We start from the raw sequence: 21,488 nt of genomic DNA on the forward strand, positions 1-21,488 counted from the left end.
TTCTTTCATTCAAATCCATCCAATAATGGTACATATGCCTCTCTATTTATAGAGGGGAAGTTTACAATCATACTAATACTAGGAACTAGTTTCCCAATAGGACTAGACAATCCTACTACAACTAGGAGCTAGTTTCCCAATAGGACTAGACACTTCTACTACAACTAGGAGCTAGTTTCCCAATAGGACTAGATACTCCTACTACAACTAGGAATTCAAAATAAGACTAGGACTTGACTTTATGACTCCAACATGGAGTATGACTAACAAACTAATAGTCCATATAGGACTTTACAACCAACTAATGGCCTAATGGGCCTTTATTAAATTAAATAACAACTAATTAAACTAATGAATAAAATCCCGTTTTCCTACCTTCTACCAATATTTTAGGTTTATTAAAGTGGCTCATTTCAAAGAAAACTCATGGGATCAAAGGCCCAACACATACATGACACAACCCAAGGTTATTTGCAATAAAATAAGCCCAAGTGACTTATCTATATCAACTCGCCCTCTCTTAGAAAAAATTCGTCCTCGAATTTTGTAAAGTGTGAGGGTGATTATATCATGGTGCACGTCCCTCTTCAAGCCGTAGAAAAATTCAGGTAGCTCTTTAATGATAAAGATGTAGTCTAGAATGTGAGGAGCTCGATCTTTAAGATACTTTAATGGGATGACAAACTCCACATGTTCAACTTCAACATCTTCGGATGTATCCATAGGGTCATCTACATATGCACCTTTGATCTCTTCTAACTTTAATGCAACATAAAACTCTTTTGGTTCATCTACCTGGTGGCTCCTAATCGGTTCCATTGATGGTTCAAACACAGCTTCATTCTTGAACACCTTAGGATCTTCCTCTTGGCTGTTCCCAATCATCACAGTTGTTGTAGTGTCAAGTTCCCTAGTCTCAACCTCATTGTCCATTGTGGCAACCTTGTTGCTTTCTACATCTCCCACATGAGTCTCGTTGATGGGAACATCAATGACTAGTTCTTTCTCAACAATAGGAATGGCTAGAAAATTTTTAACACAAACCTCAACTTTTGACTCTCGTTCACTGGTTAGAGGTGTCTTCTCTTGTTGCTCATTTGCAATAGAGGCCGATGATTCCTTCATATTATTGTCAAGTGTGGGTGGCTTTTGGACATCTGGTGGAAGGAAGTACATGTTTCGTTCATGCTCAGATAGGTACATGCCTGCCAACTTATACTGCATCTCGTCCCACGTTCTAGGTTTACATTCTTGAGCTTGAAGTTGTCTTTCACGGATTTTCCATTGCATTTGAACACAATCACTCATCTGGGAATATGCATATTGGCGTTTTTGTGTCTCTGTTAAGTTGTAGTTGTCAAAATACATATCCAATTCACGCATCCATTCAAGGAATTTCTTATGAAAATAATGTGGCTGATCATTAGATTGGTTAGCAGTAGATGTATTCTGATGGGAATCCTGTGGAGGGAAGAGCCTTCTTTGGAAATATACAGGGCGGTATTGTGTCACTAACTCGTACTTCATCTCTTCCCAAGTCCTAGGCTCATGTCCTCGAACTCGGAGTCGCTTTTCATGGACTCTCCACCAATCTCTAGCATGACCAATCAACCGGAAGCAAACAACTTGAAGCTTTTGTGTCTCTGTCAAGTTATAGTAGTCAAAATATTCCTCCAGAGAATCTAACCAATCAAGGATGTAGAATGTATCCCTTTGTCCAGCGAAGTAACGAACTGATAGAACCATCTTCGGTTAGGCCCTGATAGATTGTTTGGAGCTTTCTTTAACTGTAGCTCTGATACCACTTAATGCAGGAGTAGATTACAAATAACTAACTCCACAGTTTATAACCCCAAACAATACAAATAGGAGTAAGAAACAAAGAAATAATACCATCAAATAAATCCCCAAGGATACAATACCCATATAGGAGCAAAACCAGCCCAAAACCTAACCTGATAAGAGAGAGAAAGACTTGTTATAGAGCTGGAGAGAGAGAGGTGCGGCCAGGGCTGTAGGAGTCCGATTGAGTTGCACTCTTGGGCGTAGATAGTCCCTAGGGGGGTACAAAAACCACAAAAGTTGAGAGTTACAAGCTTTCTTGATTTTCTGACGGCTGGTTGTGAAGTTACAAGCTTTCTTGATTTTCTGACCTATGAGAGAAAACTGAGAAGAACCTTTAAGAACAGCAGCTGAATGCTTCCAACAGTGACTAGGTAAGGATCGTGGGACCCTTATGAGGCCTGAAATACCCTGATTGAATACCTGGCTGAACAGAGTACAGAAGAGAGAAAGAGAGGAGATCGATCACTCTCCTATTCCCACTAGGATTGCTGATTGGTTTTGATTTCTGGAGACTTTTATCAGAATCTGAATTATACCTCTTGAATGATACAACAAATAAAATAAAAAAAGAAGAATAAAACGGATGGGGGGTTGAGAAGGGTGAAAGAGAATAAAGGAAGTGGCTATCTCAGCCTGGGCTTCTCACCCATAGCTATCTCAGCTGCTCTAAGCATTTAGTTGCAAACTTTCTTTTATAAATGCAAACTTTCTTTCATTCAAATCTGTCCAATAATAGTACATATGCCTCTCTATTTATAGAGGGGAAGTTTACAATCATACTAATACTAGCAGCTAGTTTCTCAATAGGACTAGACACTCCTACTACATCTAGGAGCTAGTTTCCCAATAGGACTAGACACTCCTACTACAACTAGGAATTCAAAATAAGACTAGGACTTGACTTTATGACTCCAACATGGAGTATGACTAACAAACTAATAGTCCATATAGGACTTTACAACCAACTAATGGCCTAATGAGCCTTTATTAAATTAAATAACAACTAATTAAACTAATGAATAAAATCCCGTTTTCTTATCTTCTACCCATATTTTAGGCCTATTAAAGTGCCCATTTCAAAGAAAACTCATGGGATCAAAGGCCCAACACATACATAACACAACCCAAGGCTAATTTGCAATAAAATAAGCCCAAGTGACTTATCTACATCAGCTAGGTTCAGTAAATAGTAAACAAACACCTGATCCACAAGCAGGAATAATGGGTAGTTGGGTACTGATGTATAGAAAATCAATTTGATAGGGCTAGGTTTAGTAAAATAGTAAACAAACACCTGATCCACAAGCAGGATTAATGGGTACTGATGTATAGAAAATCAGCAATATAGGGTCCTTGATAACAGCAATTACAGAGGTCAGATCAGACCTAAAATTGAGTCAATAGCAAGGATACAATAACAGTAATACACCGACAAAGTATGAACACAATCCAATGGTTGGATTGGCAACCACAGCGGGCCTACAGTGTATGGTAGCTTACTGTCAAATTTAGAAACTATATGAAACTCATAAACCCCTGGGTAGGATATCCTCAAATTGATAGCAACATTAGGTCTCAGTTACTATATGATACCCTTTAATTATCTTCCCCAACTAATGACTTGAACAGAAGTTACCGATCAAAGCTCAAAATAGAAACTAATGGCTAAACAGTAAACCATCAGTAACAACCAATTGACACCACAATTGGAGCCCAAATACCTATCAAGGGAAGGGGCTGTGATACTCTATAAAGTCATCAGAAAATCAAGAACTGATGGTTGGATGTGGTGCAATGACTCATGAACAAAATTAGAAACTATAGGAAGAAAATAGCAACTCACAAGAAATTTGTCTGGAACTGCTACGAAGGGGGGTCTGGGAAGACTAATGCACTCCCAAAGTTTGGGATGAGGTTGATGGTTAGAACTTGAGTTGCAGGGGCTTGAAGATTTATGCAGTAGAATATCAACACCACAGTGCCTCAGGGTTGGAGTTGAATCTTAAATAGCAGCTTCTGTTGGGTATTGATGGAACAGTCTTCTATCTATTGATCAAACAACAACATTAACAGTGGAAGATGTCTCGGGTGTTTCTCAGATGAATGCAGTCGTCACAGTCACAAGCGGGTCCATGGTCAAGTTCATCTTCTTGTATATGGGCCATGTGATCCATGGCCATTGCCTTATAATCAGTGCTGGAAGTCGGCAAAACACTGCCTTCGTCATCTAGCGGATCAAAGTAAAGGGGTGAGCACGTCATGCTCAGTGAGGGGGTGGGGCAAGCAAGCACACGCAGTACATATGATGCAATGTATGCCACACAGATAAATGATGCTCATGAATCCGTTTATTAAATTACATTACTCCGTAGTCCATTACCAAGTCTGATCATAATGGGTATAGTGCTACGCAACATAGGTGGTATTCCCTACCCTGTACGTTGGGCCTCAGGAATACAAGCTCGTTGTAGGCAGGAGTCAGCCAGTCCCGGTAAGAACCTCGGTCTCCCGGCTAACCCTTAGTATGAAGTAGGATAGAAAAGAAGGGGGAAGAAAAGGGGGATATGACCAAGGCTTCTCACCTATGGCCTTGGTCAGTCTCCCACTAACCTAATAGGATTCTCACCTATCACTGCATCTTACATCATTCATGGCTAACAAAACCTAGTTTTTCATTCACCGATAAATCATGGGTATAAGCTTGAAGCCCTTACAAGTACATAGAGTGCTGTAGCACTTCAAATTGAAATTGGAAAGTACCAAAAAAGAGTACCATGCATGGTACTAACCTTGTACAGTAAGCTACTTAATTAAAAGGAAAGAAATAACTAAAATATAAGTAGTGTCTATATATATCTCGTAATAGTAACTACTAACTACATCCCCCACGATTCTGGTTTTGAGTGAACTAGCTAACACCCAGATCATGGGCTTGGTCTGGCCTGGCCCAAAAGACAGTGGAAGAACCATGGGCCTAGTTCTTGTTGGGCTTGCAATAGTACTTGTCTACATCACAACTGATGACAATGCCATTTTCTCCCAACTGGTACACTTGCTAATCCTATTTTGTTGCCTTCTGCAGAGTTCCATGTGATTTGGATTTGACGTTAACCCGGCCTCTCCTAGCTATTTCTCCTCAAATTCTACCCTTGCCTTTTATCACTACACGCTAGAATTGGAATTCTTTCTTACTTTCCCTTTGTTCTTTTGGTGTTCCACACATTCTCGCTATTTTAGAGACCCTTGAGTAATTTGTGGTTTTACTTTGTGGGCCCGTAACCCACAACTTTAAAGGTTTGCTGAAACCTTCCTCCTTCACCTTTGATGTGCATGTACTCCAACTGAACTTTTAACAGAAGTAATTCCACTCTGCTAGAGTCCAGTCCCTAATTAAGCAGTAACTTTTTCATCAATTAATCTGATGGACCTTTAAATGCTCTATAGGCCTGGACTACCCAAAGAGAATCCTCTAAATTTCATCTTTGTCCTGCCTTGGGTGATGAAGGACGCTGCCAATGGGGTATGATCATGTCTGATGTGGCTCTAGGTGCGATCATAGGCCTCCAATCTTGATGAACAAAATTTACTAGGGTGACTAAGTTATCATCAGTTGCTTCTTATGAGCTACTTAGATGCTGATCTTGTTGATGAAGACTACATGAATCTCTGAAAATGATCCTGGTAAAAGGCTCACAATACACTTCTGCCTTAAACTCCAAAGCAGCAGTGATTGATTCAGAGGAACTTTCCTGTCAACTCGAGGGGGAGGGCAATATCATATTAACTCATCTTTTTTGTCGTTACCTGCTGTAGTACAGAAGGATGGGGTGGGGGAGAAAATAGTTGTGGTCGTTGCTTTGACTCCTATTGTAAAGTGTATGTTAACTTGCTGAGTGTGTTTAACCCATTTTCTTGTCTATGTGTGAAGATAAATAAACAATGATGTCATCATTTATACTTAGCCAAAAAAAAAAGGTGTCACCATTGTCTATGTTAGGAAGCATGAAAGTAAATACAGGACTTTTGCAGTATGTGTTTTGAATGATCTCATCATTTACATATCTGCAAATGTTGGGTGTGCAGGTTCATTTCAGAATCATGGCATGGAAATGCTTGTGTGACTAAATGATAGCTGCATTTTTCTGGATGTTACTTGTAACAAATGACTTGGTGCATGTTTGAAAAAGCTTCTGTGTGGGCTTCCAGAGGCCGAGAAGGTGGATCCAACCACAGGGCTTGGTTTGGAATGATTACCATCACTTTGTGCCAGAAGCGCGGATAGGGGGGCAGGTTTCCAGGCTTCTCTCTAGTTGGGTGATAAAGATTCCAAACCAATTATTTCTGTTGAATCCACCTTTTCGTCTTTGGAAGCTGAGCTTTCAGAACCCCATAAGCAAAAGCCAAGAAGCTTACCCAAATATATCCTTCTTGTACCTGGCGGGTTTGTGATTCTCTTGTGTTTGATATCTTTTTATCGATGTGTATGGCTGATTTAAATTTACAAAAAATTATTGACATTTTATGCGTAATAATTGCATGCCTCAGTGGAAGGAAGACTCCACCAATCATTTTGTCTTTCCATTTTTTTTTTTTTTTTCAGCCACATAAATGCCATTATGGAGCTTGCCCTCCATGTCGGCTGCTGTGTGAGGAAGAGTATCCATGCGGCCATAACTGTAAATTAAGGTTTGGCGGTTGTTGCAAGATTTTCCAGTTCATGAATACCATTCAACATGCTTTAAGCATAATTTCATATTTCCAGGTGGTGTTGCTTCTCTACAATCTAGTATTTGTCTTTATGTTCAGGTGCCATGGCCCTAAACCCGCTCCCAACCCAGAGTTTACATTGAAACCGAAGAAAAAGAAGCCAAATCAGCCGACTGGAAGTTCCCCTGGGTCATCATGTCCTCCTTGTCCAGAACTCGTTTGGAGGCCCTGTCTTGGTCAACATATTGGAGAAGAGAAGATGGTTTGCAATATTTTCAGAAAATCGATCCCTTTCTTTCTTTTCTGTTTTTTTGGGGGGGGGGATTGGGGCTAGGAGAGAGGTCTTAATATATAGACATTTATTCAGTTCACCTTGCAACTTGCAAGTAGATTAAATTTTTTTTTTCAGATGGTCTGCTCGGATAGAAAAGCATTTGCCTGTCAAAATTTGTGCGGGAACCTTCTTCACTGTGGCAATCATTATTGCACTAAGCCTTGCCATGCTCTGAAGGGCCAGTCAATATTGGGTCTGCGTGAAAGGAGCGAGTCCTGTGAGGAATGTAATCTTCCTTGCCAAAAGGTTTGTTGATTATATTATTTTGTCAATCCTGGTGATAATGCTGTTGATTCCGCCCTCACCCCACTTCTATTTGATTTTTCTTTTTGGCCAGTTCTTCCTTTTCTCCATCCCCTGAATTGGGGTATGTTGAGGAATAACTGGAACTTGATACCAATGTATTTGGGCTATATGAAAGTATTATCTTCTGGAATTTGTAAGTTGCAGCTGCAATTTATTTTCTTCATTCAGGAAAGGAAGCCTGCATGCCCACATCCTTGCCCGCTACCATGTCATGTCGGTGATTGCTCCCCTTGTAAAGCTCTTATTAAACGATCATGTCACTGTGGTTCCATGGTCCATGTTTTTGAGTGCACATATTACAACAGCTTGCGTGAAAAGGAACAAATGAATGTACGTTCATGTGGTGGACCCTGCCATAGGTAAATCATCAACGTTTCATCTTATATTTGGTACCTGCTGATGATATGGGGCCTTGTTGGGGCTTGGGAGGTAGTGGGTCCCATATAGTCAGCATGGAGTTCATTGGTGTCCCCCCCTGGCTGTATTTGTAATTTCATATTTTACCTGTTTAGAATAGTGGAAATATTGTAATTTTCTTAAACTCAGTCTTGGGCTGGGTCCAGAAGTAGGATTTTCTTTTATTTTATGTTCTGGAAAATTTCAGACTATATGTTGTATATGACACAAACAAAACAAAGGAAAATGAGGGCGAGGCACCCCCTGCATAGCCCAAAGAAGAAACCTGCATGGAGGTGATCATGCGAATCTCCTATATAAAAAAGTAAAAAAACCCAATCAATTAGTAATCTCCTTGAATTATATAGTACTAGTTGTCAAAAAGTGATCCCATCACATACCCTGATGACCTTTGGGATGGGAACCGAGAAAGTACAGATTTGCCAAAGCCTTTTGAGGGAGCCTCATGAAAGACCAGCAGCAATATTCATTCTTGTGACAGTTTCAGATATAGAACAACCTGCAGTACTATCTCGAAGAAGAAGGGAACAAGACAAGAAAAGAACAAAGAACAAAAGAACAAAAGAACAAAAGAACAAAGAGGAATAAGCTACTGTTTGGAGAGAATAGCTAGACACCAAATCAGTAGCAGTAACCCTTTTATTTGTAGCAAAAAAACATTAAATTTACAAGAATACCCTTAATTTATAACATACATAAGACCCTAACGGGCTAAGCGATATAAGTTATCCCAGGATTTCCCACTTCGGCACATAACTCATAATACTCCCCCTCAAGCTGGAGCATAAATATCACCCATGCCTAGCTTGGAACTGTTTTTTATGGTTGTCCTTGTTGGCAACCTCGGCCACGTGGCGGTGATGATGTGGTCAGTTTAGGTGACATGGCCAGAAGTGGCTAGGTGGCAACATTTGGTGTCTTCGATGAGATAACAGAACCACATGGTGTGCATGGAGTGGATTGATACATCTATGGTACGTGGTGCGAGATTCCAGGTCAAAACTAGCAAATTTGGTTTATTTACTCTCGGGAGCATTTTTGGCAGTGAAAAGGATTTTTTTGGAAGGTGATTTTTTCATGAAAAATTTTGAGTAATTTATCCAGTCCCAGGCATCTGATTTCATCGCTTTTCGATACCGTATAAAGAAGTTACGACATCCACAGTCAAAAGATGGCTTTTGTGGTAGTCGGTGGCAGTTTCGGCATTGAAGATGAATTTTTTGGAAAAGACTTTCTCCATGTAACATTGCGAGATAAATCCAATTCAATGCACTTGGTTTCGTCGTGTTTTGATTCCGTATGAGGAAGTTCCAGCATTGGGAAGGTTCTGGGGCAATATGGTCTTTTTTCATGTCTGAGTCTGATGATCGGATCCTCTGGAAAGTTGTAGAGCGTCGAGTTGTGGTTCCAACGCACTTCATTTTGTATCTATCGGATAGCGTACGGAGAAGTTATGCATGTTTTTGCAAGACTGGTCCAAAAAATCTGAACCAAATAGTTCAATAACCTCTCGGCCAGTGGTGGTTCTTTTAGAATGTTGTTTGAATTTTTGGGGGGGGGGGAAGTTTATGCAATTATTAGAAGGCAAGGGTCTGGTTTGCGTTTTGAAGAAATTATTTGGTTTCAGTGTTGCGCACATATATGAGATCCATCCTCTTGATTCCATGTGAGGAGATCCTATGGGATCTACTTTTCTAGATTCCAATCCGACAGTTGTAATTATATCACCTTTTGGTGAGTGGGAGACAAGCTCCCTTAAAATCCGGAAAAAGTAACAAATGAAAAGGTGACAACAAAAAGGGGACCCGACTGCTTACATTAGCATGACATCAGCAAGTCAAGTCACAAGGCTTTTGTGATTCCTATTTAATGGTCAAGATTTAATATCCGTTGCCTAGATCTACGACCAAGATTAAATGCCTCATGTGATACTTGATCGATGACTTGGATCACACCCTCATTGCGCACGCCATCAGCGTATGCTACGCCACACCTTCGAAGATTCCATTTCTTGTGTTCTGGTTACTCCAAATTGAAATGGTCATAACTTCTTAACCCTAGGGCCAAATTGGTCCATCCAAGTTGCAAATTCTTTATATTTTCGCCCTCTACACTATGGAAGCAACACATTTGAATTTTGAGAAGAGTGAGGCTGCAATTTTTTTAGGGGAAGCTTCCCCCTCCATTAATGGCCATTGAATGAGCTTTAAAGCTTCAAGTGAGTAATGTGTGCTCCAGTGAAGGCTGGTTTGTGAGGTAGTTGAGCTCCATTGATGGTGTTTTCATTCCAAAGAGAGGAAAAAAGAGAAGAGAAGAGAGCTTGAGGGTAGTTATTGGTGCTTTGAAGAGCAAGAAGACAAGGGGAAGAGAGGGTGTGTGCACCTAGTTTGTTAGTGGAGGTTCCCAATCATCCCAGGCAACCAGTTGTGAGATTTTCTAACCTTAGATTTACATTACATGTATGTATGATGAAATGTATGTATGCTAGGTTTGTTGTGGATGAATTGTATTCATGCTAGCTAGTTGTGGATGTACATGCTAGGCATGGCTTGACTGTAGTACGTTGATATAAACCCCAATTTACTGTATTCTTGTATTGTTTTTATTTTTATTTTTTAATTAAAAAAAAAAAAAAGAAGCTTAGTGGGTGCTAAGCACTGGGAGTGGGTGTTCTTGTGCAGTGGGTGCAGTCAAAAGTAGTGTATTGAGTAGGTATGAAGCCTTTACATGCACTACTCCAGGGATACAGATAAATTTCTGAACCCCGTAAAAACCCTGTGTTGTGGGTGTGCTTGTTGTTTGCATTATATACATTAATGCGTGTGGAATATGGAATGGCTGTGTACATTTGGAAGTGTCTATGGGAGGTTGAGTGTGTATAAGATTGTGTGGGAACTTGGACAGGTACATCAGGGTTTGCTTTGTCAGATATCAGAAAGGTTTTTCGGGATCAGAATTGGATTCACTGATTCACCCCCCTTTCAGTGATTGCCGGGTTACAACAAGAACAACCATGGAGAAATACACTTTTAAACAAGGCTTTGGTAAACAAATCACCAAGTTGTTGAGTACAGCTGACAAACAGAGTGGAGATCACTTTCCTCATCACATCATGACTTCAATATGCTTAGTCCTTCCATGAATGACAGGATTACTGGCATCTCAAATTATCACAATATATGTCAATAGGCTTATTAATTGGAAAACCAAACTCTTGAAGAAACCACTTTAATCATATCAACTCAGCTGCAGTGTGAGCCATAACTCTATACTCAGTTTCAACGCTAGACCTCACTGTAGTTCGTTTTTTATTCCTCTAAGTGACAAGGTTACCTATAACAAATGTATAATAACCAATGATTGATCTCCTATCACTTTCAGCACCAGCCAAGTCATCGGCAGAGTAACCAATAAGACTAACATGTCCATGAGGTTTGTAAGTGAGACCCTTCCCTAGAGCGGGGGCTGTAAAATAAGACATGCAATGCACCCTCCCTATGAACTTGTTTATGCGTCTCCATGAATTGGCTTATTACACCCACTACATATGATATGTTTGGCCTAATTACAGTAAAATAAATAAGCTTGTCGACCCGCTGCAAAGGATATGTCTGGCCTAATTACAGTAAAATAAATAAGCTTATCGACCAACCTTCGATATTGTCCATCATGCGCCACAAGCTTTTGATGAAGATTAATGAGAGTATCAACAGGTTTAGAGGTGGACATACTAGTCTTAGATAGAAGATTAAGCGCATATTTCCTATGAGAAAGACTAATACAATTTTTACTCTAAACAACCTTAATACCTAGAAAATACTTGAGAGCACCCAAATCTTTCATTTGTAACTTGTAAGTGATGCTGCAAATAGACTTTGATATCTTCAATTCAAGACAAATCATTACTAGAAATGATAATATCATTAATATAAACCACCAAAACTATCGCCCTAGAATCCTGGGGACAAACAAACACAGATTGATTAGAACAACACTGTGTTAAAACCACAACTAACAATTTTTTCGATACAGACTTTCCTTTCATTCTCCTCCTGAGCAACAGACCTAGGGGTATACTCCATACGGACCTCAAACAAATAATATAAAAAGGTATTCTTGATGTTGATTGATATAAGGGCCATTCGAGATTTAACAGCCAAAGAGAATAGTTGTCATGGCGTCTAGGTGATACCAACAAGGCAACATAGGCGCTTGGATGCCTAGTAATGTCTTGACAGCCATGCCAAGGAGATAAGTACATGAACAAAGAGTTGAAGAAGATAACGGGAGAAAATGTCTCGAAGTAGTCAACGCCATATGTTTGACTATAGTCCTTAGCCACCAAGTTTGGTTTAAGCTACTCAACAGATCCATTGGGATTATACTTAATAATATACACCAAACAAAACTTGACGAGATCCTTACCCGGAGATAAATCAACCGAAGTCCATGTTTGGAAACTTAGCTAAGAATCTATTTCTACATCCATAGCTGATTTCCATTAAGGGATGGACAATGCCTCTAAATAGGTTTTAGGAAAAGAATGGTCAAATAAGGACAAAGCATAGCGGTTAAGGGAAGATTGAAGATGTGAGATGGAAATAACGGATCAATGGGATAAGCAGCCAAAGGCCATTGAGGGTGAGAACAAATACCTTTACGTAGGGCAGTTGGTAAGTTAGTAGTGGAAGATAGAGCGGGATCTACAAATAATAATCAGATTATGTGGAAGGCAGTAGAGAAGGGGTAGCATCAATTGGTGTAGATGGCTTGGGAGGACACCGCCACACTTGCAGTGATGGTGACCGTGATATTGGAGAATCTCAAGAGGAAGAAAAAAAGAATAAGAGGAGCATTAACAAGCTCAGTTTTTGTAGAGACCATGGGCTGAAATCTCAATTGGGACACGTGTGGTCATATGTGTCAAGATATGAAGCGTCGGGTTATGACATGCTCTCTAATGTCGCAAGAGTGCACGTCAAATGCCAAAAGGTAGTCGACACCTACGATGATGGGCCTAGGACCCAAATAGATCTCTCTCCCCTGGGAAAGAGAAAGCTATGACTCACTGCCTGATAAAGGGGATGGTCCACTATTCCAAAACCTCACAAGTATCATTCTCACTCAACAGTCCTCATAATCTTTAGAGTCGGCAAGAGGTTCTAATAACCATTAACATGGTGATTGATGGAGGTAGTGCACTAATGTCATCTCTGAGGACGTTGTTACTAAGTTAGGATTGCAAACATTGCCACATCCAAGTCCCTACAAAGTTACGTAGGTGAATATCTCAGGATTATTGATACGTGTTTGCTCACCTTCTCTATTGGTGGATTCGTGGATACAAAACAATGTGACATCCTCCCTCTGGAGGTGTGCCATATTCTTATTGGTCAAACGTGGCTGTTTGATTAGAATGCACAACATTGTGGGTATGCGAATATCTACTCTTTCAAGCATGGAAACAAAGAAATGAAGTTTCTTCCTGTTAAAGATCTCCCCAATATTAAGTTCAAGAAGGTAGCGGGATCATTCCTCTAGCATGTTGACTTAAATGGCCTCCTTGGTCCTTCCCCAAAGTCGACGGAGTCGAGGATTATTTTTTTTCCAGAGGAGAGTTGCTGCAATACCACTTGGCTAGTTGGACCCGCATGAATGGCTTTCGAAACCCAGACGGAATCGATTCAACCAAGCTTTTTGTTTAATAAGGGTTGGAAGTAGTTTAGTTAGTGATGCGGAATTTCATGCATAATCTCGATCTTGCCCCAAGTATGACCTCGGATAGAGCCAATTTGATGTAGATGGGGCTGTCAAAAGGAGGACTCGACCTGACCAAACCATGGTTCAGTTCTGTCCCAAGTCTGGACCTGATTTAGTCCCATCAAGCCAGCCTTGTCAGTCCCAATTTTGCACCTATGTTGGTCCACTCCTGCAGCCATTGAACCAGCGTTGCAGCCCCTTGACTAGTGAATATTTTACATCCCTAAGTGGTCTTCTAGAAGAGCTCAAGCAGCCATTAATCCACCCTTTCCAGTAGCTTCCATAACTCGTGAACAGTAACACATGTACAGTATTTTTCTCAGCAAGTTTTGGTCTTCAAAAGGATCTTCTAGAAGATATACAACTGTCCCTTATTCAGCTCCAAGAGAAGATCTCCGGCATCCGTTGCTTTGGTCCAGCTAGCATAATATTTAGTTTCTATTTTGTGTCCAAGTTAGTTTCCTATTTGTAATTAGATTAGCTTCCTTTTAAGTTCAGTTGTTAGTTGCTAATTTTGTTAAGTTTGGTTAGCAAGTTAGACACACGTTAGAAAGTCTTATTTTAGTCCATTTGTTTCCTTTTCTGTTATTTCTTTGTGTACAAGTTTTGTAAGGCTATTTAAAGCCCATTGATCATAATGGAAAAAAAAAAGGTTGAAGTTTATGAAATTGAGTGTTTACTCATGGTTGAGATTGCTATTACCTTGAAGGGTGAGATGCCCATTCCCTAACTCTTTTCCCCCTTCTTAACCCCACCATCGAATTCTCTTTCTTTTCTCATTTTCCTTTTATTTATTTGTTGTAAGAGAATGTTTGAGTGATCAAAACAAGCTTGTTGAAGATCAGAAGCCCCATCAAAAGACCAGTTTGAAGGCCATTCAAGGTCTATAGCTGCTGCTACAGAACTTCCATAAAGTTTCCTTTTTTCATTCTTCAAGTATAACTTCCCAACTAGCCATGAGTTGAGGCTTATCTTTTGGAGAATATTTGGGCATCACAGATGGACCTTTGCTCCAAATTTGAGGTTCATCGGAGGCTGAAATCTCAAGATATCGAAAGTTGTCAAAAGTTTCCTAATTCATGTCAACATCATAGCTCTCAATTCAACCATCGGAATTGGCTCATCTTTTGAGGGTTTGTTGACCCATGTAGAACCTTCATCTACTCCAAGTTTCAGCTCTATCTAAGCTGCGGTTTGTGGGATATCATATTTCTCCCGATTCAGCCAAATGTTTCAGATCTTACCTGGGATTAGGATCACTTGTGATTCTGGTCTTACATTACTATTGGAGGGCAAGGATCCATATAGGTGACCCTATATAGCTGAGATCTTCCTAATTTGCTGGGTTGTGCATATTTTGTTCATGTTTTGAGTTGGATACGTAGGAATAAGAGATAAGAGTTGGATTGCAAGTTGGTGTTGAGTCTAGTTAGGAGTCTTTTTTGTTTTTCTTTATATAGTTTCATGTACCCAACGTTGGAAGACAGGTTTGAAAATAGAAAAGTGTTGGATAGTTCAACGTCAGTGTGTGATGATTATGTGATTCTCTCCCTTCCTTGCAACTCTGAGACTCTCATCTCATATTTCCCCTCTTCTCTAACCAGCCCCCCACCAAGTTACCTCAATAGAAGAAAGCTCTAATGGGACTCAAAACAGGAAGAAGGATCGGAGCTCGTGGTTGTTCAATCTCTGGTACCATGTGATAGTTTCAGATCTAAACCAGCAGTACTATCTAGGAGAAAAGAAGCTGAAGGAAACAAGAGAAGAAACGAAGGAAAGAATAGAGAGAAAACAAGCTACTGATAAGAGAGAATAGCTAGTCCTCCAGTTGGTATCAGTAATCTTTGTATTTATAATTATAGAACAGAATAATTACAAGCATACCCTCAACATATGTTACAAACGTCTTAGACCCTAAGGGATACAAGTTATTCCAGAATTACCCCCTTTGGCACTCAACTCTTAACAATTCTAGAGTTTCTTTCCTTCCATAATGTCTGACATATCTACCCCACAAGGAACTTATCCCCACAGCTGCTTCCCTTTATACTGCAATATGAGATCCTCCATCTAACTAACAACTCCATAGGTTGAGGGGAAAGAAGCAGCCTATTTTTTACCTTTTCGGGGAGAAAAAGGGGGAAAAAGAAGATTAGAGTACAAGTAGTAGGGAAATAGATGATTTACTTACTCAATCTTGTACTTTATACAAGTTACATCTGTTTGAAATTTGTCAATCTGGTGACTAGTCAAATAAGTATTCAAAAGTAATGAGTTCAGATTATATTCATGGTTTGAAGTACACTTAAAGCTTTGAGATCTTTTATTTTTATTTTTTGGGGGTTGGTAATGTTCTTCAGGATTTTGAAACCCTAGATGTGATTAGTGGGCTTCTCTTTGTTTTTCTTTTGCAATTCATTCCTCTACAATTTAAGCACATTAAATCCTCATCAAATTGCCAATCCTTCACCCTGAAAGTGACTTTTTTTTTTTTTTTTTTTTTTTAAAGAATAAGAAACAATAATTTATTAATATAAAAGGAAGTAGATATGATGTTTGGTCTGGGAGCTACGGCACTTTGCAGGCTTCTATATCCAAAATTGAATGATATGTCAAATTTGTTTAATTTTTAGTGAACAAAGGTCCCCAAACTGGTATGGTTTGAAGCTATAACTGTTTGAATGTGTTTCAAATCCGTTTGGCAGATTGCCCTGTTAATTGTAAAAGATAAAACCTCAAGAAAAATTATTATTCTGAATATGCAGGAAGTTACAAAATTGCACACATCTTTGCCCAGAGACTTGTCATCCTGGTCAATGCCCATCACCTGAGAAATGCTGTAAAAAGGTACTAATTCCATGGTACTTATTATGTATCTAACGGTTATTAACTTGACACATAATTGTCAGTAGTTCATAATAATGGGTTTAGAATTATTCATTTAGCTTATTATATCGGCTTTTCTTGTTTACATTGTTTTGTAGTGCCTGCCTATGACAGGATTACATTCGGATGAAAAGATGATGTTTATGATATTACAGAACATATGATGAATTTTTGTGGATGCTTCTTAATCCCAAAATATAGGATTTTTCCCTAGTAAGAAACTAATGGTTAAAATGAATGAAAATATATTTGGTGGGGCTTATAGGGACCTAAGGATTTAGGGATAAGAAACCTCAATGAAAACCAGAATTGCAGGGATAGGAACAGTAAGTTGGCAAAGAGAGAACCAGATTACACTGTTAAAAAAAGTCTGATCATGAAGAAACTCAAGTCAATAGGCCAGTTTTTTTTTTTGGGTGGATTGTAAAATGGATTTAGAGAAGGGGGAGGGGAAATATAACCCCTAAAGGGAGACAAAAGCCCAAGAGGGCATCAAACAAGGCCCACATGGCCTCAACGAACTTCAACAGGCCGGCCTGGATGCCCAACCTGAGGAGGAGGTCAAATCGGTCCGAACTGGGAAGAGAATCACAATTCCTAACCCTAACATCTGAACACAACATTTCCCAGCCACCAAAACGAATTAAGGAGCACCGCTGGTGTAGAGGCAGCCACGATGGAGGAGCGCTAGCCTTACGAAGGGCCTCGGCCAAGCAGTTAGCTGGCCTAGCGGGAGGAATCTCCAAGATGAAAAGGCGTCGGCCTTTCTAAGGGCAACGATAGAGTGGCTGCTGACCGAGAATGGCACAGTGGGCTGGTGTCAAAGAGGCAAACCAACAGACCAAAAGGCAGGTTCCCAGTGACTGACATGCCCCCTAGGGCTAGAAGACAACAAGGGTGAAGGCTGAAGCTGCGAGCAAGCGGACAGACCAAGCGAGCCTGGCATCCAGAATGGGAGATGACCAACGGAACAACAGGCTTGGCAAGAGTGGCGTCCAAAAGGGCTATAGGCATGTCGAGCAGCTAATTGAGAGGCAGAACCGGAGGAGCAAATGAGCCAACAGACAGACCATACGGGCCTGAAGACCAATTCGGAAGGTTAGACAGCATGCCTGGTGGGGGAGGCGTCCAAAGGGAAGCAAGTCTGGCAGAAGGGCGGCTAAGAAGTAGCTAGCTCAGAAGGGGCCAGCACCAAGTCATCAACAGGCTCAACAGGGCAGGCAATCGGCGGGATGATGAGCTGAGTGGTTGCAGGCTTGCAGCAGCCTTGACACTAATCGAGATAACCGACCTTGAACCTTGCTCCGGTGATTGACGCTAGCAAGCGTGGGAGGAGAAGGGAAGGGAGAGGAGAAGGAAGAAGGAAGAGGGCGAGAGAAGAAGAGGAGGAAGAAGGAAGGGGAGGAAGGAGGAAGGAGGGAGGGAGAAGAGGAGAAAAGGAGAAGAGAGAGGGGAGAAGGCAAAGGGAGGAGGAGGAGGAGGAGGAGGAGGAGGAAGAAGGGAGCAGGAGGTAGAGGGCGTGAGAAGAAGAGGAGGTAGGTAGAGGGGAGGGGAGATGCAGAGAAGGGCGGAGGAGGATTGAGGGAGGGATTCGGAAGAGAAGAGGGTGGGGGGGAGCAGGCCAGACTAATGGCCAGGCTGCTTCTCCCGCTAGGGTTTATTGGAGTGAGAGGAATAGTCCAGTTTAATATGGGGACAAAATTGTGAAATAGGATTTAAATCCAAAGGCCAGATTTCAAGCAATGCAGGTTTCCTTTATGAAGTGGAAAAGTGATATTAGGTTTTCAATGGTTCAAATTCCAAAACTGATTCAAATACGATGACAACAACAACAAACTCAACCTTATCCCAACTAACTGGGTTGGCTGCAAGGACCCATGCAAAACAAAGTAGGGAAAAATGAGGTTCAAACATAAAATGAGAAAGGAAGAAAATAAGGAAAAGATAAAGAGGCATGTCATAGAGATGACTGATTCAAATAAGAGTGATAATAATTCAGTATTATGAATCCATAACAGTGTCAGAAATCAGAACCAGGAAAGTCTTTCCAGAAATTGAGATTTTAAGAAGTCAAATGTAATTAGGATTCTTGGTATCAATGGAAAAAGATAGGGTTTTGTAAGCTAGTCTGAAACTAGAATAAAATCCAGAAATCAGGCTAGACAAACTAGGGTTAGCAGAATAGTTTCTAATTAAAGCAAAATAGAAACTCAAGAGATGGGATAAACTAGCATGCGCAGGGTTTAGAAATTGAATATGCTGACTTGATTTTTGATGGAGAGAGAGAGAGAGAGAGAGAGAGAACCAGGAATCCACCAGGACCCTTGCTGAATCTACAGCAGGAAACACCTATAATCCATTGAGTCATACCTGAATCTACAGATGCATGAGGTCTGAAATCCACAGATTGAAACAACTTCAAGTTTTCTTTATTCCATAAATTGTGGGTAGGTGTAATGATGAAAAAGAAACGTTGGCTGATTCTAGCATCTCCTCATCGACCAGCTATTAGGGGAGTCCAAGACTGATTCAACCACTTACGTAATAAAGAATAACAGTTTAAATAAGACCCAAACAGAAAAGGGGACCTCCTTCCAGCCACAGGCTGTGGTTAGGTGAACTAAACAGGCCAAACGACTGAATAAAATATCCCAACTAAGTAATGAAGAGATAAAGACTCCGAACAAGACCACGATTTCTGGTTTCAAGGAGAACCAGAACTCCAAACCGCAGATCCCCTTTTTGACTAGAAACTGGACCAAAGCTGGACCAACTTGAACCACTGACTATTCTGCCACTTCTTCTCTTCCCACTACTGTAGTTTGCTGAAATTCTGTATCAATATCTTATTGGTGTAAGCGTGTAAGGTTTTCCATGCAACCTACCAAGGAAGCCTCACTATATGGCCTACCTATTGTGCCATGTTGAAGGGTTATTTGGTAATTCTGACTTGTAGATTGATAGAATACAGTCTGGATTGACACATGTCGAATTTCAGGTACTTTCACTTTTGGTGGATTTCCAGAGCTCCATTTTGGCCCAGAACTGAAATTTTACATGTAGATAGGGGACCTTGCTTCCTACTTGTCCATGAGATTTGGGCAGATATAGAGCCATGCAGGAAGCTTGGGCTATTATATATATATATATATATTTTGAGAATAAATAAATTCATTACCAATGAGAAAAACATACAAAGGGGGGGAAGAGGGGGCAAAAGGAACAAGACCTCAAAGGAGGCAAAACAGAGAGGGGACCGAAACCCGAGAGCCAGGAGAAGGGATACATCGGGGGGGGGGAGCCCCCAAGAAGTGACCATCAACCTATTCATATGAGAGTCACGGGTAGGGTGGTAGCGGAGACAACATAGTTTGGAGCTGGCATCAAAATAGATGGCCTTCCGAATCTTATCATATGATCGAGATTTGGAATCCATCTACAAAGGTTACACTCCATCCAAATATGAGAGATAGTGGCTTTAAAAGCAAGCTTCCCAATAGTGTTACAAATAGTATGGCCTCCAAAAGTCATGTCAATTCAGATCTGTTCTCTAGACAAAGGAAATATTCTTCTGTGGGAGGGTCAACAGGAGCTAATGACTCTCTTCCAAATGATGGAAGAGAATGGGAAGAAAAAAAAAAAAAAAAAAGAGGTGGTCAACATCTTCAGTCTATTCCATCAGAGACAACAAGAGGGGGGGACCTGAATGTGCCGGTGGATGAGAAAATATTGGGTAGGGAGACAAATAGCAAGCCAGGCTGTGAAGCTGTGGCACGGGATGTGGCCCTTAAACCAGATGGTGTTGTGCCATGGCACAAGGGGGCCTTTGGATCGGATGAATTCCCAAGAAGAGGCGGAGGTGAACAATCAATCCTTGGGGAGAGGGGAGCCATTGAATCTTGACCTGAAGGGATAGAGGGGAGGGAGGACTAGAGATCGGCAAGGGGAGGAGGGGAAAGGGGAGGGGACCATCCATTAGCAGGAAGGATGGTATTGACTTTGGCCAGTCTACTCAAGCCAGAGGAATAGATGGATCTAGGGGAGATGAGGGAAAGAAGAATGCCCGAGGGGTGCCAAGGGTTCATCCAAAGAGAAGTATTGGAACGATTTCCTATAACATAGGAAATTGCAGCAAGAGCAGAAGGCCTAGAGCTAAGGATTTTGCGCCAGATCCAAGACGTGTCCTGGGAAGGGGCCATAGTCCAATGGGAAACAGATTTAAGAGGCTGGGAATAGACACATGAGACCCAGATATTGTTGTTCTTAGAGACAATTTTATAGATGAGCTTTAAGATGCCAATAGAGTTGACATTTTTTATTTGCCTTAAACCAAGCCCCCTTCAGCTTTGGGGCTGCAAACCTTGGACCAACTCATGGGGTGGAGAAATCTGGACGATTCGACTCCTTTCCAAAGGAAGGGGCTACAGTCCAAAGGTAATTAGATTTAAGAGGCTGGGAATAGACACATGAGACCCAATATTGTTGTGCTTAGAGGCGATTTTCTAGATGAGCTTTAAGATGCCAATAGAGTTGACATCTTTGATTCACCTTAAACCAAGGCCCCTTCAGCCTTAGGGTTGCAAACCTTGGACTAACTCATGGGGTGGAGGAATTTGGACGATTCGGCTCCTTTCCAAAGGAAGGAACATAAGAGGGAATCAATAGCTTTAAAAGTGATAGAAGGAAGGACAAAGATTTTAGACCAATATAGGTACATGGATTGGAAGACTGATTTGATGAGAACCAGTCGATCGGCATAGGATAGGAGCTTGCCCTTCCAGAACTGGAGCTTTTTCCTAAGGAGATCAAGAAGGGGACAACAATGGTGAGAGGAGAGCCTAGTCAGCCCTAGTGGAGATAAGAGGAAGGCTCAAGTATTTAACAGGAAGGGAGCCAAGGGAGAACCTAGAGATGGCAAGAAGCTGGATTCTGTGATCATCAGAGACACCCAAAAGGAAGAGGTTGAATTTGAGGAATTTGATTCGAAGCCCAGAGAGATTCGAATATATGGAGGGAGGACATGATGTTGGTGATGGAAGAGGTGTCAACTTTGGAGAAAATCATCAGATCATCTGTGAAAGCAAGGTGAGTGAGCATAAGGCCTTTGCATTTGGGGATGGAGAGATAAGGTGCTGGTCGGTGGACGATTGGATAGAGCACAAAAGGACCTCAAGGGCAAGAGAGAAGAGAAAAGGGGATAGCGGGCAGCCTTGCCTGAAGCCGATCGAGGTAG

General features: G+C 41.0%; 1 protein-coding gene across 2 annotated transcripts in view; it reads left to right on the forward strand.

The window, feature by feature from the left end:
• LOC122061624 (NF-X1-type zinc finger protein NFXL2) overlaps positions 1–21,488 on the forward strand; it is a 50,938-nt gene that overhangs the window by 18,542 nt on the left and 10,908 nt on the right. The window contains exons 6-10 of one of the 2 annotated variants that reach the window (XM_042625013.1): positions 6,446–6,531; positions 6,652–6,814; positions 6,962–7,132; positions 7,337–7,551; positions 16,135–16,216. In XM_042625013.1, coding sequence (XP_042480947.1) covers positions 6,446–6,531; positions 6,652–6,814; positions 6,962–7,132; positions 7,337–7,551; positions 16,135–16,216 — 717 coding nt within the window. The remainder of the gene's footprint in view (positions 1–6,445; positions 6,532–6,651; positions 6,815–6,961; positions 7,133–7,336; positions 7,552–16,134; positions 16,217–21,488) is intronic. The other variant, XM_042625014.1, reaches the window with a different exon arrangement.

This window comes from Macadamia integrifolia, chromosome 14, assembly GCF_013358625.1.
Source record: "Macadamia integrifolia cultivar HAES 741 chromosome 14, SCU_Mint_v3, whole genome shotgun sequence".
In the NCBI taxonomy this organism is placed as follows: Eukaryota; Viridiplantae; Streptophyta; class Magnoliopsida; order Proteales; family Proteaceae; genus Macadamia; species Macadamia integrifolia.